This window comes from Elephas maximus, chromosome 6 (assembly GCF_024166365.1).
Source record: "Elephas maximus indicus isolate mEleMax1 chromosome 6, mEleMax1 primary haplotype, whole genome shotgun sequence".
Taxonomy (NCBI): domain Eukaryota; kingdom Metazoa; phylum Chordata; class Mammalia; order Proboscidea; family Elephantidae; genus Elephas; species Elephas maximus.
In genome coordinates this window covers 84,998,985-85,020,530 of record NC_064824.1, presented here as the reverse complement: position 1 = coordinate 85,020,530, position 21,546 = coordinate 84,998,985, and the positions used below count along the sequence as shown (strand labels likewise).

The following is a 21,546-nucleotide window of genomic DNA, read 5'->3' as shown; positions in this document are numbered from 1 at the left end:
TGTTTTTACTGGGGAGGGTTGTTTATCAGACAAACATGGAATAATCTCTTCAGATTTGAGTGAGGGGGCTGGTTCTCTTGGCAGGAGTGATTCAACCGAATTTAGGGGCTCAATGTCTCCGGCTTCCTGATTATCATAAATTTTTTTTTATGTTCCTTAATAACCACAATTATGCTTTTCAGTATCATATTTAGAAAAAGGTTTTTTAAACTAAGCTATTCAAGTCCAGAGGCTCCTGGGAATGTAACTATCTGGTTTGTTTTGAATCAGACTGTCCGCAGTCGTCTAGTGTTTTAACAAGGCCTACAAGGATTAGAACCAGTCAACATATGAATTATGAAATCTCTAGTCAACCTGGGAAAGAAAAGGAAAAAAAAAAAAAAAACCTCAGGTGGGAAATTGTGGTATTCTTAAGGGACTGTCAGATATTCACAACATAACTCATGTAGGCTTGAAAACCAGGAAATATCTGGTTCATCATCCAAGAGACAAATAGCATATACTCCTTAACATATGAACTTTTCTGACAGAAACAGAAAGGCCTTCATCTACTGTAGCTAATAATGTGGAGAAGAATGTAATTGTAATGTTTTGACAAACACCATAGGTAGTCAAAAATGTGATCTTTATGCTTAGCTATTTTAGAGATAGTTATATTCAACTTAAATATTTTTCCATTATTTGTAACTGAGTTTAATTTTTTGGTATTTAACATTATAAATTGTGATAGATTTCTTGACCATTTTTACATAGTCAAATCCTGATGATTTTTTAAAAAAATCTTAACTCAATGGCTTAATTCACACCCCCAAAATAATCTGAGGCTCAAAATATAGGTAAAAAATAAGAAAACAAGTAAAAAAAAAAAAAGAATATTTTGATATGGCAACCAACAAATCTAGGACAACAGGACATTTTCTCTGGAGGAAATAACCTTACAATTAAAGAGCGCATACTGACTGTCTCACCGTGTATCATAAGTTAATCTACCTATAAAAAGACTAAAAAGGAATGTTCTAGCCTAGATAAAGGAACACTGTTTAACATTTTCCAGCATGTAGTTAGCTGTCACAATTATCAAGTACTGATAGGTAAACCACTTTGGATAGGCTGACTGAAGTATCACTTAACCCCATCCAACTACCCTTCCTATACTTCTGAAGTATCAATCTCATAGTAATTTGCCTTCTGAGAGGAGAATGTGATGATTAGCTCATGAACATCATATTTGGCAGCTATGCTTCTCATTGTGATTGATTACATTTGCTTTCTGTTACAACACAGTTCCTTGAGTTTGGGTACTGTGTGACTCTTCCAGGGGTTGCATTACAAGATTCAAGATCGCCTAGATGGAAAACAGGTCTTAGAACAAAGGTGGCTACAGCCTGGCTCCACTCCGTAGGGCTCAAGTGGAAGTATCTGATGCCAGTATTGGGGGTCAAAACCTTCGCTGTATTTGGGAATATGAATTCAAAACCTGATCCCCTTTAGGATGAACCAAAGATATTTCTAGTACCATACCAGTTCACATAAGTTATGCAGGAAATGTCTGAAAACATGGCAACCAGGATGACTCTGAAAAGTATTCTAAAGCCCCAAAATAAAAACTGCCTAAACTTATATATTGTTCATTCAGTCAAGAGAAGGGCTCTTGGCGGAGTTCTAACACTCTAGGAGCAAACAGACTTTGTATTATCATTTAGTCTTAGGTCTAAACAAGTACAAACATCTTTGTAAAAGGGCAGGGGATATTGTATTATTTTCCCATTTAGCTTTACTGTGAATTACATTTTATTTTACACTCTATCAGATTATAAGTAAATCTCTTCATCAGATGGAAAATAATTTATCTGTATGAAGTTACCCAACATCAATAGTAAAAATAGTGAACTTTGGAGAACATGAAATATAAAGAGAAATTAAGTTCATTATATAAAGTGTATTAAAAAAATATAATGCTTATCTTACTATAGGGAGTGTAATGAAAAGGTAATAACTGAGTATTTATTAAATAACAATTTAGGGAAGGATGGTAGCTTACACAAATTAAACAATGCATCAAGTACTTTTTTAGATTTATTTTATTATCTTTAATGAACTGTTTAACATTTTTATAAATCTTCAGATTGTTACAGTTTTCAGCAGTAAATATAGTAGTAAATACACTGAAAGAAGAGATTCCTCTGATGAAAGAATATAAAACACAGAAACACTTGGAAACAAGAGGGCAAAATGTCAACTCTAGGTCTGAGATGGAAACTAACAGATCAAAGTTCTTTAGGATGCTAGTACATGGGAAATGAATTAACTTTTATCTTTAAATTAATGTGTAACTCTGAGCTTCAGCTTTCTAGGAATTGTGAGTAATGAGGGACATTATTTGACCCACAGGTCTCTAAAACCTTATAATATATATTGATATCAGAGGATTTGAATGCACAGAAAGTGATCTGAAAATGATTGCCAAAGCAAAGAAGTGCTTTTATTCCTCAACATTTGTGATCTTCGTGGTACACCGTATATTACAAAAGGGCTTAATCCCTATACAACTGCATAAATGTCATAAAAATGGATTTTATAAAGTCTCAATGCCATAATATGTATTCAAAAATACATATACCATATTTTATGTAAATAATGGATGCCTTCTGTGTTCGTTTGCCGGCCCCCGTGAGGTATTTCTGTAAGCACACTATGCTTTTTTTTACAGCGACATGTGGAAGAGGACTGGAATAGTTGCGCTTGTGAGGGTGGCTCATGGGAGAGGGCGCCTCACGGGGGAGGGCACCTCACGGGGGAGGGCGTGGCCAGCAAAGAAACACAGAAAGTGGGTGCTATCTGCATAAAAATATGGTAGCTGTGCTTTAGTAAATGAATCCATCGTTAATTAGAGGGATAATTTTGCCTCTAAGATATATCCAAAGTATATACAACGGATCCACAAATACTACCAATTCATGACCAAAAGTATCTTAAGTTTACATTTGCAAAAAACTGTGTTGGTTTTCAATTAAAAAATTTAAGAAAGTTGAGAATATTGTTGGTTTATTATCACTTGGTTAAGAAAAAGTACATGGCTTCAGCTTTTTAACAGGAAATTTGTGAACTACTCAGAAATGAGAAGTTTCACACTTGATTATTAGAAAGGATAAATTGTCTATAATTCCCAATTGAGAACAGAATGTGCAGTGTATAAAAAATAAAGTTTTATTCTGAAACCAAACAAGTATTTCTAGAAAAGCCCTTGGGATACATCTGCTCATTTGCCTTACATAAGATGAATAAAATAAGTGGCATACTTGAATGGTATACCTTTATGTCAGTATGTATACTCTATTACCAATCTGAGAGGTGAAACATTCCTATTTAAATGTGGGAAAAATACATAAATAATTGAAAAGGTGCAACATTTTACTGTATATTTTCTAATTTCACTCCAACATAATTTATCTATATTGGATTAAAAAAAAAAGATTAAACACACACAAGAAAGAGATATATGTTACTTACATGCAAGATTCATTGTTCCAACATGAAACACTAGATCTATACCTTTTAAATTAATAAAAACTGCACATCTGTTTTATTTGGCTAACAGAAAGAAAACGCACACTTACGAGGTCATTATATCCTCCTAATATAACAAGTCTATATCAAAGGCACTTCAGCAGAGCAATAACTCAACCTTTTCCAAATCATTTTTATTTATGCCACTTTTAATGCATTTTTCTGTATAAGACCAATAAGAAGCCTCCTCTAATTGTGGATCTTATCATCACACACACAAAAAGAAAAAGACTAAGTACTATCCTAAACATGTATCCCTTTTGTGAAGGAGAGTAACATACAGCAAACTTGTGCCTAGATCTTTAAGTTCTTTGGGTTAATAGAGAAAAGTAGGAGTGTTTCAGATGTTTCAGAAGTGGTTACAGGAAAAAACTGGCTGAAGTCTACTGTCTTGAGGAAAAAAGCTGTTGTCTTTCACTGTATATCTACCTACAATTTTACTAAAGCTAATGTGACTATTTTTGTTCTTTCATCTTGTTTGTGTGGCTTAGGTCTCTATGTAGCTCCCACATTGAACAGCAGGAGATGAGAAATAAAGCAATTTGATTTCATTGCTCCCCTGAGAAAAGGGGACGCTGCTTCAGACATTTTGCCTTCATGAAAATTTTAAGAAAAATGGAATGAATTGATTTTATTTAACAAAGAGCCTTTATTTTTAGGAAAAGACACTTATAATTAAAATAGCTGTTGAATGTGCTCACTCTAAATTCTTAGCAAAGATGAAAATAATATGAATATATTACTTCCAAAACTAGAAACAAAAAAGTTGCAAAGGCTATATATAAATGATTTAAGGAAAACTGTCTGCTTTTCCCATGCAATCAAAATTGTTTTTCTCAAATGTCCTTTATGAATGTCAACAGAAAAAAAGTAACATCTGAATACATAATAACCTGAAGACATTTTTCAGCCTCAGGAAAATGGCATTATCTTTTTCTTCTCGTCAACATTTCAGGAAAAAAAAAAGTGAAACATTTCCTTTATCGCTACATAGTTTATTAAATTTTTGGTATTCACAAACCTAACTGACATTTTAAATCAAGTTTGATAGCTGTTAAATGGTTGAGTTTGGGTTTTTCAAATATAAGAAATAATCTTGAAACTGATCTTTAGCATATGTGTATCAGTCAGACTTAAAGTCATTCCCTCCCTTACCCCAGAATGGTAAAAAGTTTTTCTTGACATCGCTGAGCTCACTTCATTTTTCAGGGAAATAAAGGAAAAATCTAAAATAAAAATTCAGTATCAGAGCATTAATTTTTCAGATTTTTAAATGACAAATTAACACTTTAATCACTTATTCTGTGTAGTTACATCCAAAAAACAACCAAAGAGCTGGCATTTCCTCTCTTAACTACCAAATAGTTTCTTGCCTGTCTTCTATGAACTGAGTGTGAGACTTACTTTTCTGGAAGATGCAATACACATGCTGTTTATCACAAAAAAAGAAAATGTTTGGTCTTTAAATTCTAGAATGAAATCAGTCCAGAACATTTATCAAGTTATTTTAAAGTACAGGCAGAGAACAACGTAATGGTGATATTTCACAAGAATATGATGCCTGAAGAAGACAGGTTTCACTTTTTAAACGCTTCACAGGGGTAGTCATCAACGCAGAGGCAACGTTTTTGGAAGCAACTTTAAAACACGTTTTACTATGTTATTCTTAAGAGAGTCAGGGCCAAATTGGCCCATTGAGCAACATTTTCAAATAACTAACATCTTGAGCTATTTTACATTTGAAAACTTGTTCAAATTCATTGCCCAAAAATAAATGAAAAGAATTCCTCAGTATCCTTCTGATTACCGTAATTACCATTTTACTATTTGCTCTGCTTGACACATGTCCGGGGCCATGAGATTCTTCAGTCTCAACTTCCTAAGAAGTTCATACTTCGATTTACAACAAGAAGCAAGAACAAACAGCACAGACGCACCAGAGATACAACCACCTTTGATGTTAATTTATGGGAATTAGTGGGCGTTCCTCTCGCTTCTTCCAGATGTTAGTCTTGCTATCTCTTTTGGCTAGCGGTGGTCTGCTCCTTTTTTTAGTGGGGGATGTATTGGCTTCAAAATCTTCAACAGTGCTTTTTCTTCCTGGGGACTCTTCTATAGGGTGTTCCATGATAGCTCCAGTCCCTCCATCTAGTATGTGCCTTAAAGCAGGGTCCTCAGGGGAGCAGACAGTGGTTCCACTCTCACTACTGCTCAGGTCTAAATCTTCTAAGTAAAGGATCTTAGGTTGATGCATGCTTTTGATGAACGTTTTCTCCCTCTCAAGCTTTCTACTCGAGTGGTGCTCATTCATATCCACCCCAGAGTCCAGACTGGTGTCATTGCTCTGGGCTCTCTTGCCCTTTTTCAGGTCTATAAAGGAATGCCTCACTTGGGCAACTGGCTTTCCATCAAGAGACACAAACCAGGCTCTGGGGTGGGGGGAGGGCTTCCCTTTGGACAGCTCCAGGAGGGTCTGTTCTGAAATGCCTTGAAGCTCTGATGAAAACGGAGTCATTACAACAGCTTCATTTAGGGTTCCAGGAACTGAGACAGATTCTAGTAAGCTGTTAGAGTACCGGCTCCAATCTGACGTTTGGGATGGCAAGCTCTGCTGACCTTCGAGTACAATATTCTCTTCTCTGGCATCTGGTGGCTGTGCATGAGAATGCATTGGCATTTTCGGTAATGTCTGTGTAAAGTTCTCTCTGTTAACTGGCTCCATCAATTGGCCATAGACTATCTGTCCCTTTCTTGGCAAAGTTGCTGACTTAGCAGTATGCATCTGCTCGGGAGTGGAGAAAACGTCAGATGTTTGAAGGATGGCAATGGGCTGACTGTAGATATGCATAAGCTGTTCAGGAATGTGGGAACGCCCATACACCTCTTCGTTACCTGTGAAATACCTCTTTTCTTCTTGAGCATCATCTAGAGATGGAGATAGATTGTTGTTAATATGTTTAGGTGGCTTGGATCCTACACTGGGCTCCAAAGACTGTGTTGGGTTTCTTGAGTAATTATTTTGATTGATTGACAGAAATGAAACATCTTCATTATAGATTTTAAAATTGTCCCTAGTTTTTACCATGGATACTCTTTCTTCTGCTTCTGCCTTTGGCGGATCCTTTTTTTGAGGGCTGTATGAAGAGTTTTTGGTGTTGAATAACTGTGACCGGTCCTCAGCTTTTAATGCAACTTTGACTGAACTAATGTGATTTATATGTGTTGTTGAAGTTGTTTGGTCTCTCTTAAGGATCTCAAGTTTAGTGATGTTTCTTTCTCTTTTCCGTGGAGTACCACATTTATCCCTAGAGTAGAAGAGAAAACAAAATGTCTAATACTTGTGCTATAGAAGGCTCATTCAGTAAATCACCACACAACATATGTATCATACAGGTAATGCCCATGTTAGTATATATACATATTTTACATTTAATCCATCTATTTTAAAGACCAAACATTTGATTTATACAAATAAACTCTGTAACACAGAGAATATACTAATGTGACAGTTTTCTATGTTTATACACACCGATGAATATTGTTCTTACCTGCAATAACAAAGAAGTACAGCAAAAAATCCAATGACAATGACCATAGTGCCTCCTAATATGGCTGTAAGAAACACTGTGTGGTAGGCAGTAATGTCCTTGGAATCTTCATTTATACCTAAACCTAAATGGTTCAATACAAACAAACAAAACAATGAACAAGCATATTATTTTAGATCATATTTTCAACTCTGTCATATCCTAGATGAGGCAGGCTGAATATCTATACACAATTTTATTTGTTTGCTCCCCTCCTGTGGCAGGTTTCCCTATAGGTAAAGTATACCTTTCCCACTCTACTGACTTTGGGCTTAATCAATTGACTTGCTTTTGCCCAATGAAAAGTGAGCATCTTAAACGAGCTTACTTGGCTCTTACTCTGGCCCTCTAATATGTGAGAGGTATAACCCCACAGGTGGCTGCTAACCAAAAAGTCAGCAGTTCGAATCCACCAGCCACTCCTTAGAAACCCTGTGGGGCAGTTCTACTCTGTCAAGGGTTGCTGGGAGTTAGAATCAACTTGATGGCAATAGGTTTGGTTTTTTTCATAACCCAAAGAGTCACTATTCCTTCAGTCTTGGTTCTGGAATGAGAAAGCATGTTAAGCTGAGCTAAACTGAGCCCAACAGAGCAGCAGCCAACCTAAAGCACTTATGAATTATAAACAAAGAATAAATATTTGTTACTGTAAGCCACTGAGATAGAGGGGTTATTACTGCCACAAGAGCTAACTAAAACAGACATCAGTACATAGATGCTGAAATGCTGCTTGCTATAACAAAAACATAAAATATGTGACAATGGCTTCTAGGCCAGGCAGTAAGTGGTAAGGAGAGATTAAGAGACTGTATGGTTATACATACAGTCTTTGGAGCCAGAGTGTCTGAATTGGTATCCTGGCCTCATCATTTATTTCTATGTGAGCTTGGGCAAGTTTTATTTCTATGTGCCTCAGTCCCTTATCTGTAAAGCAGTGGTAATAGTGACAGTCACACCTAACCCATATAGGTTGTCTAGAGAATTAAATGAGTTAATACTTGTAAAACCCTTAGAATAGTGTATCACACATGATAAGCACTCAGTAAGTGTTAGCCATACTACAGTGTTGTTGTTGTTATGAAATGAAAATTCAAGGTTATTTAAGAAGGCACTCCAGTCTTGACCATAATTTCATATATGCTGACTGATAATAAAGTGCTTATTATATCTTATAGGCAACCAAATACATACAATATGAAAATTCTTCGAACAAAATTTAAAAATGAAATTAGAGTAACTTAAGTTTATCTGCAAATTCTTATTCCTATGCCAGGCCTGCAACAGAGTGAAGTTTGATTATTAACCGCGTGAAATTCAACTTCTTTTCCTAAGAATAAATGCTTCCTCCATGGAGTAATACCAGCAACTTTCACTCCACAGCCTCCCAGCAGAAAACATTTTTGGAAATAGGTGGCTGATTCTGTTGAGTTTTCTCCAAATCCTGTATGTATGACAGTAGCAAAAATGTGTGTATGTATATCTGTGCTTGTGTGTCTAGGCCTAGATGGGGTTAGAAAAGTAGAAAATTATATTTTCATTTACATATATTTGAAATGCTATTTTAAACATTAATTAATGCTTATTTATTAAATTCTACATTCAGCCTATTTTTCTACAGCAATCTGTGAAAAACTACTTGATTTTTTTTTTTAGAAAGCATCTTTCTTTTTTTATTGTACTTTAGATGAAGGTTTACAGAACAAACTAGTTTCTCATTAAACAGTACACATATTGTTTTATGACACTGGTTAACCACCCCATGACATGTCAATGCTCTCCCTTCTCAACTTAGGTTCCCTATTACCAGCCCTCCTGTTCACTCCTGCCTTCTAGTCCTTGCCCCTGGGCTGGTGTGCCCTTTAGTCTCATTTTGTTTTATGGGCCTGTCCAAGCTTTGGCTGAAGGGTGACCCTCAGAAGTGACTTCGTTACAGAGCTGAGAGGGTGTCTGGGGGCCATACTCTAAGGGTTTCTCTAGTCTCTGTCAGGCCAGCAAGTCTGGTCTCTCTTTCGAGTTGGAATCTTGTTCTACATTTTTCTCCAGCTCTGTCCAGGGCCCTCTCTTGTAAGCCCTGTCAGAGCAGTCAGTGGTGGTAGCTGGGAACCATTCAGTTGTACTAGACTCAGTCTGGTGGAAGCCATGGTAGATGAGGTCCATTAGCTCTCTGGTCATAAAGTCCCCTTGTATCTTAAGTTTTCTTCATTGTTCCTTGCTCCCAATGGGGTGAGACCAGTTGAGTATCCTAGATGGCTGCTCAAAGGCTTTTAAGACCCCAAACGCTACTCACCACAGGAGAATGGAGAACATTATCTTTATAAACTATGTCATGCCAGTTGAGTTAGATGTTCCCCGAGAGCACAGTCCCACAACCCTCAGCCCAGCAATTTGGTCCCTCAGAGAGTTTGGAGGCATCTATGGAGCTTCCATGACTTTGCCTTGTACAAGTTGTACTGGCTTCCCCAGTATTGTGTACTGTCTATCTTACCCTTCACCAAAGTTACCACTTGTCTATTTAGTAAAAACTTGATTTTTAATATAATGTACTTAACTTTTTTTTTTTTTTTAGGGAATTCTAGAATTCCATTGAAATGTAATTAAAAAAACATATTTAGTCTATTTACCAAATTATAACTAAAGTAGCTCCAGCAAATATATAGAATCAATTTTTATTTTACAATACCACTCACATTCTAAAATGTTTAGGATCATTAGGGATCATCATACCTAACACCCCTAATTTAGAAACAGGAAAACTAAGACTCACATAGGCAAATGCCTATTTCTAGGTCACACAGTTAGCTACAGGCAAACCCAGAGCTACACTGAAGTTACTCATACTTCTAGTAGAGTGTTTCATTGGCTGGGATATGCTTGCAGAACAGATTTTTCAAAAGTCATCACTAGAAGATTTCTAGTGTAAATGAAATGGGTATATCATGCTTCTGTTTTAGAATTCCAGTTCAAACAAATTTTTTTCCAAAAGATAAGTTGCAACAGAATTCCTACCTATGTTATAAAACTCAAATGTTCCTTAGGTTATTTTTATTAAAAATTAAATAGCTTGGGTTTAGTTAAAGTTCAAGTATTAAATTAAATATTAACTGTTTTTTTCCATCAATATTTCAATATAGTTGCAAATCTAGAATGGGATAAGGTCAGACAGCTGGTAAGACTGCATGATATTTTGCATCATGAATAACAAAAACAACCACCCTCTGATTTCTGAATAAATCATCTCTTAAGCATTAAGTTCAAATAGGAACAGAAAGAATACCTCTCTTGATCATATACGGTTAATGGTTCATATTTCTTCCCCTGAAATGTTAAATTTTGGCTTCCCTGAAAAGACTCTTTGTACTTTCCATGGTTTAAAATTCAAGCATAAAATGTCAACTGTCAACATAAAATGACAAGAAAAATCAAATTGGATTTAAAAAAACAAACAAACCCTTCTTCAGAAAAAACCTGGAGAACCTTCAAAGTAATAGAGAGTCAAATAGAAGTAGATGATAGAATGCTACAGAGAAACATATATAGAATGCCATTCATGTCCTGAATCAGGGTTTATACTGGGACTATTCTTGACCATCATGAGATAGCCAGGTAGCACCTGCCTCTCAGCTTGGAGCCAAGACCCTAGATAAACCCAAAGGAATCATCTCTGGTACATGATCAGCAATGGAAAAATGACATATGCATTTAACTTTCACTCTCTCCCAAAACCTCATTAAAGTGACACTAAAACTTTTGCTCTGTTTTGTTTCTGTAAACACACAAACCCACAAAGACAAAAGAGAATGAAATAAGAAACAACAGCACCAGATTGCTGAATGCCAGAAAGATGATTTAGCAAAGCTGGCAGAGGCGAAAGCCTAGTTGCTTCCTGGCTTATATATCAGAGAACACCCAAACAGCCCAAAAGTGGTAGCGACTGGTTCCTCAGGAAATGGAAGTGAAGTGGGGCACAAAAAATTGATTGAAAGTCTAAAAAATGTGTCCAAATCACTTCTGGAAACTATACATAGTCAGACAAATTCCCCTCCACAATTCTGGCAAATGACTTCTAGATGTAATCTCTCTGGAGAAGGTTAAGAGACAGAGACTGAGAGGCTGACTCTGTACTGGAGGACTCAAGCCATAGTCAACAGCTTACCATATTGAAAATTCAGGTATAGATAGATCCCCAGCCTTCTTCTGGCACTTGGCACAGAATTTGACCAGTCCATTAGAAAAGACCCAAAAATACTAACATCAAAATTTCCCAACAAAAAGGCCCCAGCCAGGCAGGGGTCTGGGGACCATGGTTTCAGGGGACATCTAAGTCAATTGGCATAATAAAATCTATTAAGAAAACATTCTGCACCCCACTTTGAAAAGTGGTGTCTGGGGTCTTAAATGCTAGCAAGCAGCCATCTAAGATGCATCAATTGGTCTCAACCCACCTGGATCAAAGGATAATGAAGAACACCAAGGACACAAAGCAATTACGAGCCCAAGTGGCAGAAAGGGCCACATGAACCAGCGACTACATCATCCTGAGACCAGAAAAACTAGATGGTGCCCGGCTGCAACTGATGGCTGCCCTGACAGAGAACACACAGAGAACCCCTGAAGGAGCAGGAGAGCAGCGAGAAGCAGACCCCAAATTCTCATAAGACCAGACTTAATGGTCTGACTGAGACTGGAAGGACCCTGGTGGTCATGGCGCCCAGACCTTCTGTTGCCCCAGGACAGGAACCATTCCCGAAGCCAACTCTTCAGACATGGATTGGACTGGACAATGGGTTGGAGAGGGATGCTGGTGAGGAGTGAGCTTCTTGGATCAAGTGGACACTTGAGACTATGTTGGCATCTCCTGCCTGGAGGGGAGATGAGAGGGTGGAGGGGGTTAGAAGCTGACGAAAAGGACACAAAAAGAGAGAGTGGAGGGAGAGAGCAGGCTGTCTCATTAGGGGGGGAGTAATTGTGAGTGTGTAGCAAGGTGTATATGGGTTTTTGTGTGAGAGACTGATTGATTTGTAAACTTTCACTTAAAGCACAATAAAAATTATTAAAAAAAAAAAAGGCCCCAGCCAGATCATGCTATAATGAAATCCATAGTCTATAAGCTCCATCCATGCATACAGAGTTTGAAATTGAATTTTTAATGCTCTATTCTTCAATATGATCTGCCAGTCAAGGGTCATCAGATATTTATCTAATGCATTTAATATGAAAGACATTAAAGCAAACAAATCTGGAGAAAACTTTTAAAAATATAAATATCCTCAGAGAGATATGAGGAAAATATTATAATCATGAAACAAGAATAGAAAGCTGTAAGTAAGAACTTAAGACAGGGCTTAGAAAGGTCTAAAAATAGGGGGAGAGGATAAAAAATATATATAAAGAAAAAAATTATAGAAAACTGGCCAGATTTGGAACACATATATTTCCAGACTGATGGCCTATATCATGTGCTCTTCAAGATGACTGAAAACAGACCCACAACAAGACATGGTAAATGCAATCTCCATACAATGGAACAAAGAGACAATCCTACAACCTTCCAAAGAGGGAAAAAATGTGCTTCATACAAAAGATCAAGTCTTAGAATAGCATCCTACTTCTTAAGAACACACTGGATGTTAGAAGAATCCCTTCAAAACTCTGAGGGAAAAATGATTTCCAATCTAGAATTCTATGTTTAACCAAATTATCGATTATGTATGAGTATAGAATAAAGGCATTTTCACACAAGAAAGGTTTTAAAATGCATACATCCTATATACCTTTTCTCTGAGGCTACTGGTCTACCACTACTTCTAAAACTATGTCATAAACCAAGAAAATAAAAAATACATGATCTATGAAATAAGGAACAGTCAGAAAACAATAACAAAAATAACCCCCAGGATGATAATGAAAGTAGTCCCAGAATGTGAGCTCTGCAGCAGAGGCATAGTTTTTCTAGATTACACATTCAGTTTTTCAAGAACATTCAATGAACAAAATATGTAATGTGTTCGAATAGTTGGAGAGATTTACACAACTCGAGGTGAATGTATTTTCCTTGGGTACAAATTATATATTTTGACACCATGTTAAATTTAAGAAAATAAAATACTCATTTTCCTAGGAGTAGATCCTCCCTAGTGGTGTTGTTAGGTGTCGCCGAGTCGGTTCTGACCCACAGCGACCCTATGCACAACAGAATGAAACATTGCCCAGTCCTGCGCCATCCTTATAATCGTTGTTACGTTTGAGCCCATTGTTGCAGCCACTGTGTCAATCTACCTCGTTGAGGGTCTTCCTCTTTTCTGCTGTCCCTGTACTTTGCCAAGCATGATGTCCTTCTCCAGAGACTGATCCCTCCTGCCAACAAGTCCAAAGTATGTAAGACGCAGTCCTGCCATCCTTGCTTCTAAGGAGCCTTCTGGTTCTACTTCTTCCAAGACAGATTTATTCATTCTTCTGGCAGTCCACGGTATATTCAATATTCTTTGCCAACACCACAATTAAGAGACATCAATTCTTCTTCAGTCTTCCTTATTCATTGTCCAGCTTTCACATGAATACGATGTGATTGAAAATACCATGGCTTGGGTCAGGCACACCTTAGTCTTCAAGGTGACATCTTTGCTCTTCAATACTTTAAAGAGGTCCTTTGCAGCAGATTTACCCAATGCAATGTGCCTTTTGATTTCTTGACTGCTGCTTCCATGGCTGTTGATTGTGGATCCAAGTAAAATGAAATCCTTGACAACTTCAATCTTTTCTCCGTTTATCATGATGTTGCTTATTGGTCCAGTTGTGAGGATTTTTTTTTTCTTTAGGTTGAGGTTCAATCCCTACTGAAGGCTGCGGTCTTTGATCTTCATTAGTAAGTACTTCAAGTCCTCTTCACTTTCAGCAATCAAGGTTCTGTCATCTGCATATTAATGAGTCTTCCTCCAATCCTGATGCCCCGTTCTTCTTCATATAGTCCAGCTTCTCGGGTTATTTGCTCAGCATACAGATTGAATAGGTATGGTAAAAGAATACAACCCTGGCGCACACATTTCCTAACTTTAAGGGAATCAGTATCCCCTTGTTCTGTCTGAAAAACTGCCTCTAGACCTATGTAAAGGTTCCTCAGGAGCACGATTAAGTGTTCTGGAATTCCCATTCTTTGCAATGTTATATCCATAATTTGTTATGATCCACACAGTCGAATGCCATTGCATAGTCAATAAAACACAAGTAAACATACTTCTGGTATTCTCTGCTTTCAGCCAGGATCCATCTGACATCAGCAATGATATCCCTGGTTCCACGTCTTCTTCTGAAACCGGCCTGAATTTCTGGCAGTTCCCTGTCGATATACTGCTGCAGCCATTTTTGAATGACCTTCAGCAAAATTTTGCTCGTGTGTGATATTAATGATACTGTTCTATAACATCCACGTTTGGTTGGATCACCTTTCTTTGGATTAGGCATAAATATGGATCTCTTCCAGTCAGCTGGCCAGGAAACTATCTTCCATATTTCTTGGCATAGATGAGTGAGCACCTCCAGTGCTGCATCCACTTGTTGAAACATCTCAATTGATATTCCATCAATTCCTGGAGCCTTGTTTTTCACCAATGCCTTCAGAGCAGCTTGGACTTCTTCCTTCAGTGCCATCGGTTCCTGATCATATGCTACATCTTGAAATGGTTGAACATTAACTAATTCTTTTTGGTATAATGACTCTGTATTCCTTCCGGAAACCCTGTTGGTATAGTGGTTAAGTGCTTCGGCTGCTAACCAAGAGGTCAGCAGTTCTAATCTGCCAGGTGCTCCTTGGAAACTCTATGGGGGCAGTTCTACTCTGTCCTGTAGGGTCGTCATGAATCAGAATCAACTCAACAGCAGTGGGTTTAGGTTTTTGGGTATTTTTTTTTTTTTGATGCTTCTTTTGATGCTTCCTGTGTTATTTAATGTATTCCCCATAGAATCCTTCACTACTTACTCTCGAGGCTTGAATTTTTTCTTCAGTTCTTTCAGCTTGAGAAATACCGAGTGTGTTCTTCCCCTTTGGTTTTCCATTTCCAGCTCTTTGCACATGTCATTATAACACTTTACTTTATCTTCTTGAGCTGCCCTTTGAAATCTTCTGTTCAGTTGTTTTACTTCATCAATTCTTCCTTTTGCTTTAGCTGCTTGATGTTTGAGAGCAAGTTTCAGAGTCTCCTCTGACCTCCAACTTGGTCTTTGCTTTCTTTCCCGTCTTTTAAATGACCTCTTGATTTCTTCATGTATGATGTCCCTGATGCCGGTCTTCGGTCACCAGTGTTCAACGCGTCAAATCTATTCTTCAGATGGTCTCTAAATTCAGGTGGGATATACTCAAGGTCATATTTTTGTTCTCGTGGACTTGCTCTGATATTCTTCAGTTTCAGCTTGAACTTGCATATGAGCAATTGACGGTCCGTTCCACAGTTGCCCCCTGGCCTTGTTCTGACTGATGATATTGAGCTTTTCCATCGTCTCTTTCCACAGATGTAGTCAATTTGATTTCTGTGTGTTCCGTCTGGCGAGGTCCATGTGTACAGTTGCTGTTTATGTTGGTGAAAGAAGGTATTTGCAATGAAGAACTTGTTGGTGTTAGAAAATTCTATCATTCGATCTCCAGCATTGTTTCTATCACCAAGGCTGTATTTTCCAACTACTGAGCCTTCTTGTTTCCAACTTTCGCATTAAAATCACCAGTAATTATCAATGAATCTTGATTGCATGTTCGATCAATTTCAGACTGCAGCAGCTGATAAAAATCTTTTATTTCTTCATCTTTGGCCCTAGCGGTTGGTGCGTAAAATTGAATAGTAGTCTTATTAACTGGTCTTCCTTGTAGGCGTATGGATATTATCCTATCATTGACAGCTTTGTACTTCAGGATAGATCTTGAACATTCCTTTTGACAATGAATGCAACACCATTCCTCTTCAAGCTGTCATTCCGAGCACAGTAGACGATATAATTGTCCAATTCATAATGGCCAATACCAGTTCATTTCAGTTCACTAATGCCTAGGATATCGATGTTTAAGTGTTCCATTTCATTTTTGACTATTTCTAATTTTCTAAGATTCATACTTCGTACATTCCAGGTTCTGATTAATGGATGTTTGCAGCTGTTTCTTCTCATTTTGAGTCGTGCCACATCGGCAAATGAAGGTCCCGAAAGCTTTACTCCATCCATGTCATTAAGGCCGACTCTACTTTGAGGAGGCAGCTCTTCCCCAGTCATCTTCTGAGTGCCTTCCAACCTGGGGGCCTCATCTTCCAGCACTATATCAGACAATGTTCCGCTGCTATTCATAAGGTTTTCACTGGCTAATACTTTTCAGAAGTAGACTGCTGGGTCCTTCTTCCTAGTCTGTCTTGGTTCGGAAGCTCAGCTAAAACCCGTCCTCTATGGGTGCCCCTGCTGGTATCTGAATACCGGAGGCATAGCTTCCAGCATCACAGTAACACACAAGCACCCACAGTACGACAAACTGACAGTAGAAAATTTCCTTAGTAGAAAATTCTTTTTTTGACTCTCAGGCTCCATATAGCTTCTGTTCATAATGTCAGGCCAGTCTTCATTTGGAGTATCACCTGTCTTCTCTCGGAAAAAGTCTGGGTATACTATTCAAGAGCCCTTCCTCCCTTCCTTTGCCTAGGGGTATGCTCATGACCCAAGGCTGAACCAATCAGATACTTCCTCCCTAGAATGACCATGAAGAGAGTGAGGAAAAGACTGGAAAGTGTTGGAGCCATCTATCAGGCAGCAGCAAGCTGGAGAAGATGGTAGAGCAGGCTGGTTAACTAGGCTGTCTGGGGGTACAGGGATTCCTGTCTTCTAGCATCTAGTTCTTCAACCTTCCCTGTGCTCCTGTGAGCTCCTTATATCTTTCTAACACATTATTGTTTAAGTTATCCATAATCCATTTCCGTTGCTCGCAACCAAAAACCTCTAACTGGTTTGGTCAGGGATTTACTTATGAAGAATGCACTAAAAAAGAAAATACCTGACTTGAACAATCCTCATATTTCAAAGACTCATCAGACATTATAGCTCTAAGGGACCTGAGAGTTCATGTAGCTTAATCTTTTCTTATACACATAAAACCCAAAACCACAAAATCTGAGATTAAGAGATTGTTTTTTCCCAACATCATGCAGCAGGTTAGTGGCAAAGCTTAGAATAAAATCCAGATCTGTTAATATCAGCTCCAGCATGTCTATTTGAATTGTTAAAAACAAACAAACGATCAATTTTTGCTTTGTTTTTACAATACCTCTAGTTCCTGGAAGTGGAGCAGCTATCCAGTAGCCTAAATGTGGTGCATCATATGTCCAAATTAAGTGATTGTTGTATTCCTTAACTATGCCCTGGCCATGATTTATCCAAGTACCTAAGAAGGGAAGCAAGTCAAAAATATCAGTGAATTAGTCACAGCTTATATACTTTTTTTTTTTTTTTTATATACTTTAGAGCTGGTAAGAGTTTGCTGATAGTCATATGTAGAATACTTTACAGAACTTTTTCAAAGATAATTAAAACTGTGGCAACACACTACCATGGAATAATAAAAAAACAAACAAAAAGGAAACCATGGAATAATTTATATCATATATTGTGTATAAAATAATATGTAAAATAGAATAACTTGAATGGTTGTTATGACCAAAGAAAATAAAATCATTATAAATAAACTAGGATGCAGGTGCACTTAGGGAAATCATGACTATTCCCAGTGTTTAGATCGTGCATATTGATATATGCCTTGAGGATATGAATAGTGAAATCCCAATTCATCAACAGGTAGTTATTTGGCACCTAGCCTAAGTTTTTGATTAAATACTTGTAGTGTGCACTTTATGGCCTTTTTTTTTTTTTTCTAATCCGATTTTGACCATTAGTGTTGGTATAACTCTTTTGAATTAAATTTTTTTAAGTGTTAAAAAATGCTGATAGTTTTATCATCTGTAGAAAAAGAATTCAATGAAACATACATTTTATGCAAGTCAGCATAATAAAACTACTTAGAATTTTAGTGTATATTAGTATTTGGTTTATTGATTTGTTGCAATAACCTATCTACATAGTACAAAATAGTGTTTTTAATAAGATGGAGAAATTTAAAATGATGGGAACCAGTCAACCTATTGCCTTTAAATAATCACATTAAAATTAAGTGTTAAGATGTGATAGACTGATTCGCAACTTTTGTCACTGGAAGGTACATAAACACAGAGGTCTTTGTCAGGAGGAGCCATCAGAAATCAGGACTGAAACAGAGCAGTTATTTTTCTTTGTTTTTGTTGTTGTTAAATGCCGTCAACTTGGTTCCGACTCACAGCGACCCTATGTACAAAAGGACGAAACACAGCCCAGTCCTGCGCCATCCTCATGATCACTGTTATGCTTGAGCCCATTCTTGCAGCTGCTATGTCGGTCCATCTTGTTTGATTGTGGATCTAAGTAAAATGAAATCCTTGACAACTATTTTTCTTTAAAGTGCTTCAAAATAACTGATGCAACAGATTAGGAAACTGAGGTCCAAATAAGTTAAGTGACTTGTTCAAAATCACACTGCTGATAAATGGACTGAAATCCCGATCTTAGAGCTCTTAGCCTAATTACTGTATTTACAACACAGCATGCTACCATTGTTACTTATATAGTTTCTGCTCTTTCTTAAAAACATGGGTATATGCGGCTTACCTTCTATAGTGGATATTTGCACACTTTTTTGGCCCTGAACACCCATCCATCCACATTCCCAGAATGGAATGTAAGTAAATAACGCTATTCTTTGACATAACGTATTGGCGTCATATTTCCCCACAGTTGTATAAGTGAGGCCAATTTTGGTCACTGACAAAGTGCTTAAAATAGTAACATTACTAGAAAGTATACAAAAGAAGAATATTTAAAATATTCAGAATATTTTCACCTAGTTCACATACCCATGCTCATATCAAATCTCCAGGCTGGTACATAATCCCCTGCATTTATATCATCTGTATGTAAAAGGGGGAGAGAAACTTGGATAGAGCCATCCACCTTCAATTCTTTCCCTCCAGAGTATATTTTCACACATATTGCAGCAAGAGGAGTCAATTCAGTGCTTTCAAAACCTAAACAAGAAGATATTTAATTAAAATCATATTTAAACACAGGTCGTAATTACATGTTGTTGGGTGCTCCTGAGCCAATTCCAACTCACAGCGACCCCATGTGACAGGGTAGAACTGCCTCATATGGTTTTCTAGGCTGCAATCTTCATGGGAGCAGATAGCCAGGTCTTTTTCCTGCAGAGCCTGAGATAACAATTAAAGTGCAAATCATTTATTTGGTAGGTAATTCCAGGAAGTGCCTACCACTAAGGGAGTTGAAAAGTTTATACAAAAGAAGCCAACGCAGACCCACTGAGAACCAGCTCAGACCCACTGAGGACCTTGGAGAGACTGCACAAAACCTGGTTCAGAGTCGTCCTAGTCAAGGCAAGGAACCTGGAGTATTTTTATGTACCAACACTTATTCATCATTGGTTGAAGGCTCTCCCTACGTGAGGGTCAGCAGGTAAAAAAAAAAAAAAACTTATCATAGCAAAGGAGTCCCTGGGTGATGTCAACAGTTAGCTCTTGGCTGCTGACCTAAAGGTTGACAGTTCAAGTGCACCCACAGATGCCTCGAAGACAGGCCTGGCGATCTACTTCCAAAAGAATCAGCCATGAAAAACCCTACAGAGTACAGTTCTAATCTGACACACAGGGTGCCATGAATCGGAATCCACTTCATGGCACTGGTTTTTATCTTACCAAAACACCTATTTGCCTTTATCACTGTGGTTTCTGGCTCTTGCCCAAATGAAAGAAAAGAAAAACAATTTGATACAACTGAAACCATCAGAACTATGGATTATCTGAAGGTGATTTTTTTAAATGGTGGCGTTTCAGGCATGTTGCAACCAATGGTTGAAATGGTGGAACAAGTATGGATATACAGAAGGGAGTACAGAATGTTTTTAAAGGGGTTATTCACAGGTGCATTGCCAAATAAATATAAAATTTCACCATTCCCTTAACTTTTAGATTATGACAAAATACATTAGTGCTGTTGACTCCAGCATAGAGATATTCTCAATACTCATAAAAAGAACAAAACCAAACCCACTGCCGTTGAGTCGATTCTGACTCATAGCGACCCTATAGGACAGAGTAGAACTGCCCCTTAGAGTTTCCAAGGAGCGCCTGGTGGATTAGAACTGCCAACCTTTTGGTTAGCAGCCATAGCACTTAACCACTATGCCAGCAGGGTTTCCTCAATACTCACAGAGAATAGAGAATAGCAAATACATGTGAAAAGAAAAATTTACAGTAATTTACTCCAATCTCTAGCTTTCTTCTGAGAATTTTTTTTATTGTGGTAAATACATGTGAGATAAAATCTGTCTTTTTAACCATCCTTAAGTGTACATTTCAGTGTCATTAATTATATTCAAAATGTTGTACAACAATCCCCAGCATTTACTTCCAAGACTTTTTATTACCCCAAACAGAAACTCTACACTCATTAAGTAATAACTTCCTGTAATTTTTTTTTATATCACAATAATTGAATCTTCTGATCTATCTGATAAGAATGACTAGAAGATCAAGTTATGAAAAGATACGTGTAAACTTCCTGGACACGAATATCCATTTTTAAGTGTATTTTTTTAATTTACAAAGTTATATGGTAATCCTAACTATTTTGTATACCATATTTACCTCCTCTGGATCAAAACAGCCTGTAAATAAAATTTCATTAATTTGAAACAATGTATACAGGAGACTCTGGAATAAATTTTCTTTTATTAGTTCAAAGGAAATTGTTTATTAACATTTTGATAGCTAGATTTCCTTTTCAAAGGTGAAATGAATCCTCCAAAGCTTAAATATTAAATATCTAAATAACTTAACTAGGATTTGGTGAAAGATTCATGTACTGATGTTTCTTTTAAATATAATTACATTATATAAAAATTTAGAAAATACCTGATTTATTGAGAGTAATTCCAGTTGTATATAGAAAATTGTCCACTTTCAAAAATTGTTGTAGGACTGTAAGATAGCCAGTAACATTGCTAATATGATGGTTGTCGGGCAGTTGAATTAATGCCTTTGAAAACTGAACACTTGGCTGAGATTTGACATCTAGAAAAAAGGAAAATTCAATAAATAAAAAGACAAGCAAATGCATATTAAGCATAGCATCACTGATCAGGATATTTTACTTAAATAAAAGCAGTTATAATTATCTCTGACCATCACTAACACTTCCGCATATAATTACGATTTGAAATTCATAACTGACTACAATAATTCCTCTTTTTTTTTTTTTTTTTGATCCCATG

General features: G+C 37.2%; 1 protein-coding gene across 1 annotated transcript in view; it reads right to left on the bottom strand.

Annotated features, from left to right (window-relative positions):
• Window positions 1–4,338: 4,338 nt before the first annotated feature.
• The window catches only part of FAM171B (family with sequence similarity 171 member B), a 58,982-nt gene continuing 41,774 nt past the window's right edge, over window positions 4,339–21,546 (bottom strand). Inside the window, exons 4-8 of the mRNA XM_049887615.1 lie at window positions 21,188–21,346; window positions 19,115–19,285; window positions 17,440–17,556; window positions 7,116–7,239; window positions 4,339–6,872 (exon numbers count right to left, since the gene is read on the bottom strand). Of these exons, the coding sequence (XP_049743572.1) occupies window positions 5,528–6,872; window positions 7,116–7,239; window positions 17,440–17,556; window positions 19,115–19,285; window positions 21,188–21,346 (1,916 nt within the window). The 3' untranslated portion in view covers window positions 4,339–5,527. The remainder of the gene's footprint in view (window positions 6,873–7,115; window positions 7,240–17,439; window positions 17,557–19,114; window positions 19,286–21,187; window positions 21,347–21,546) is intronic.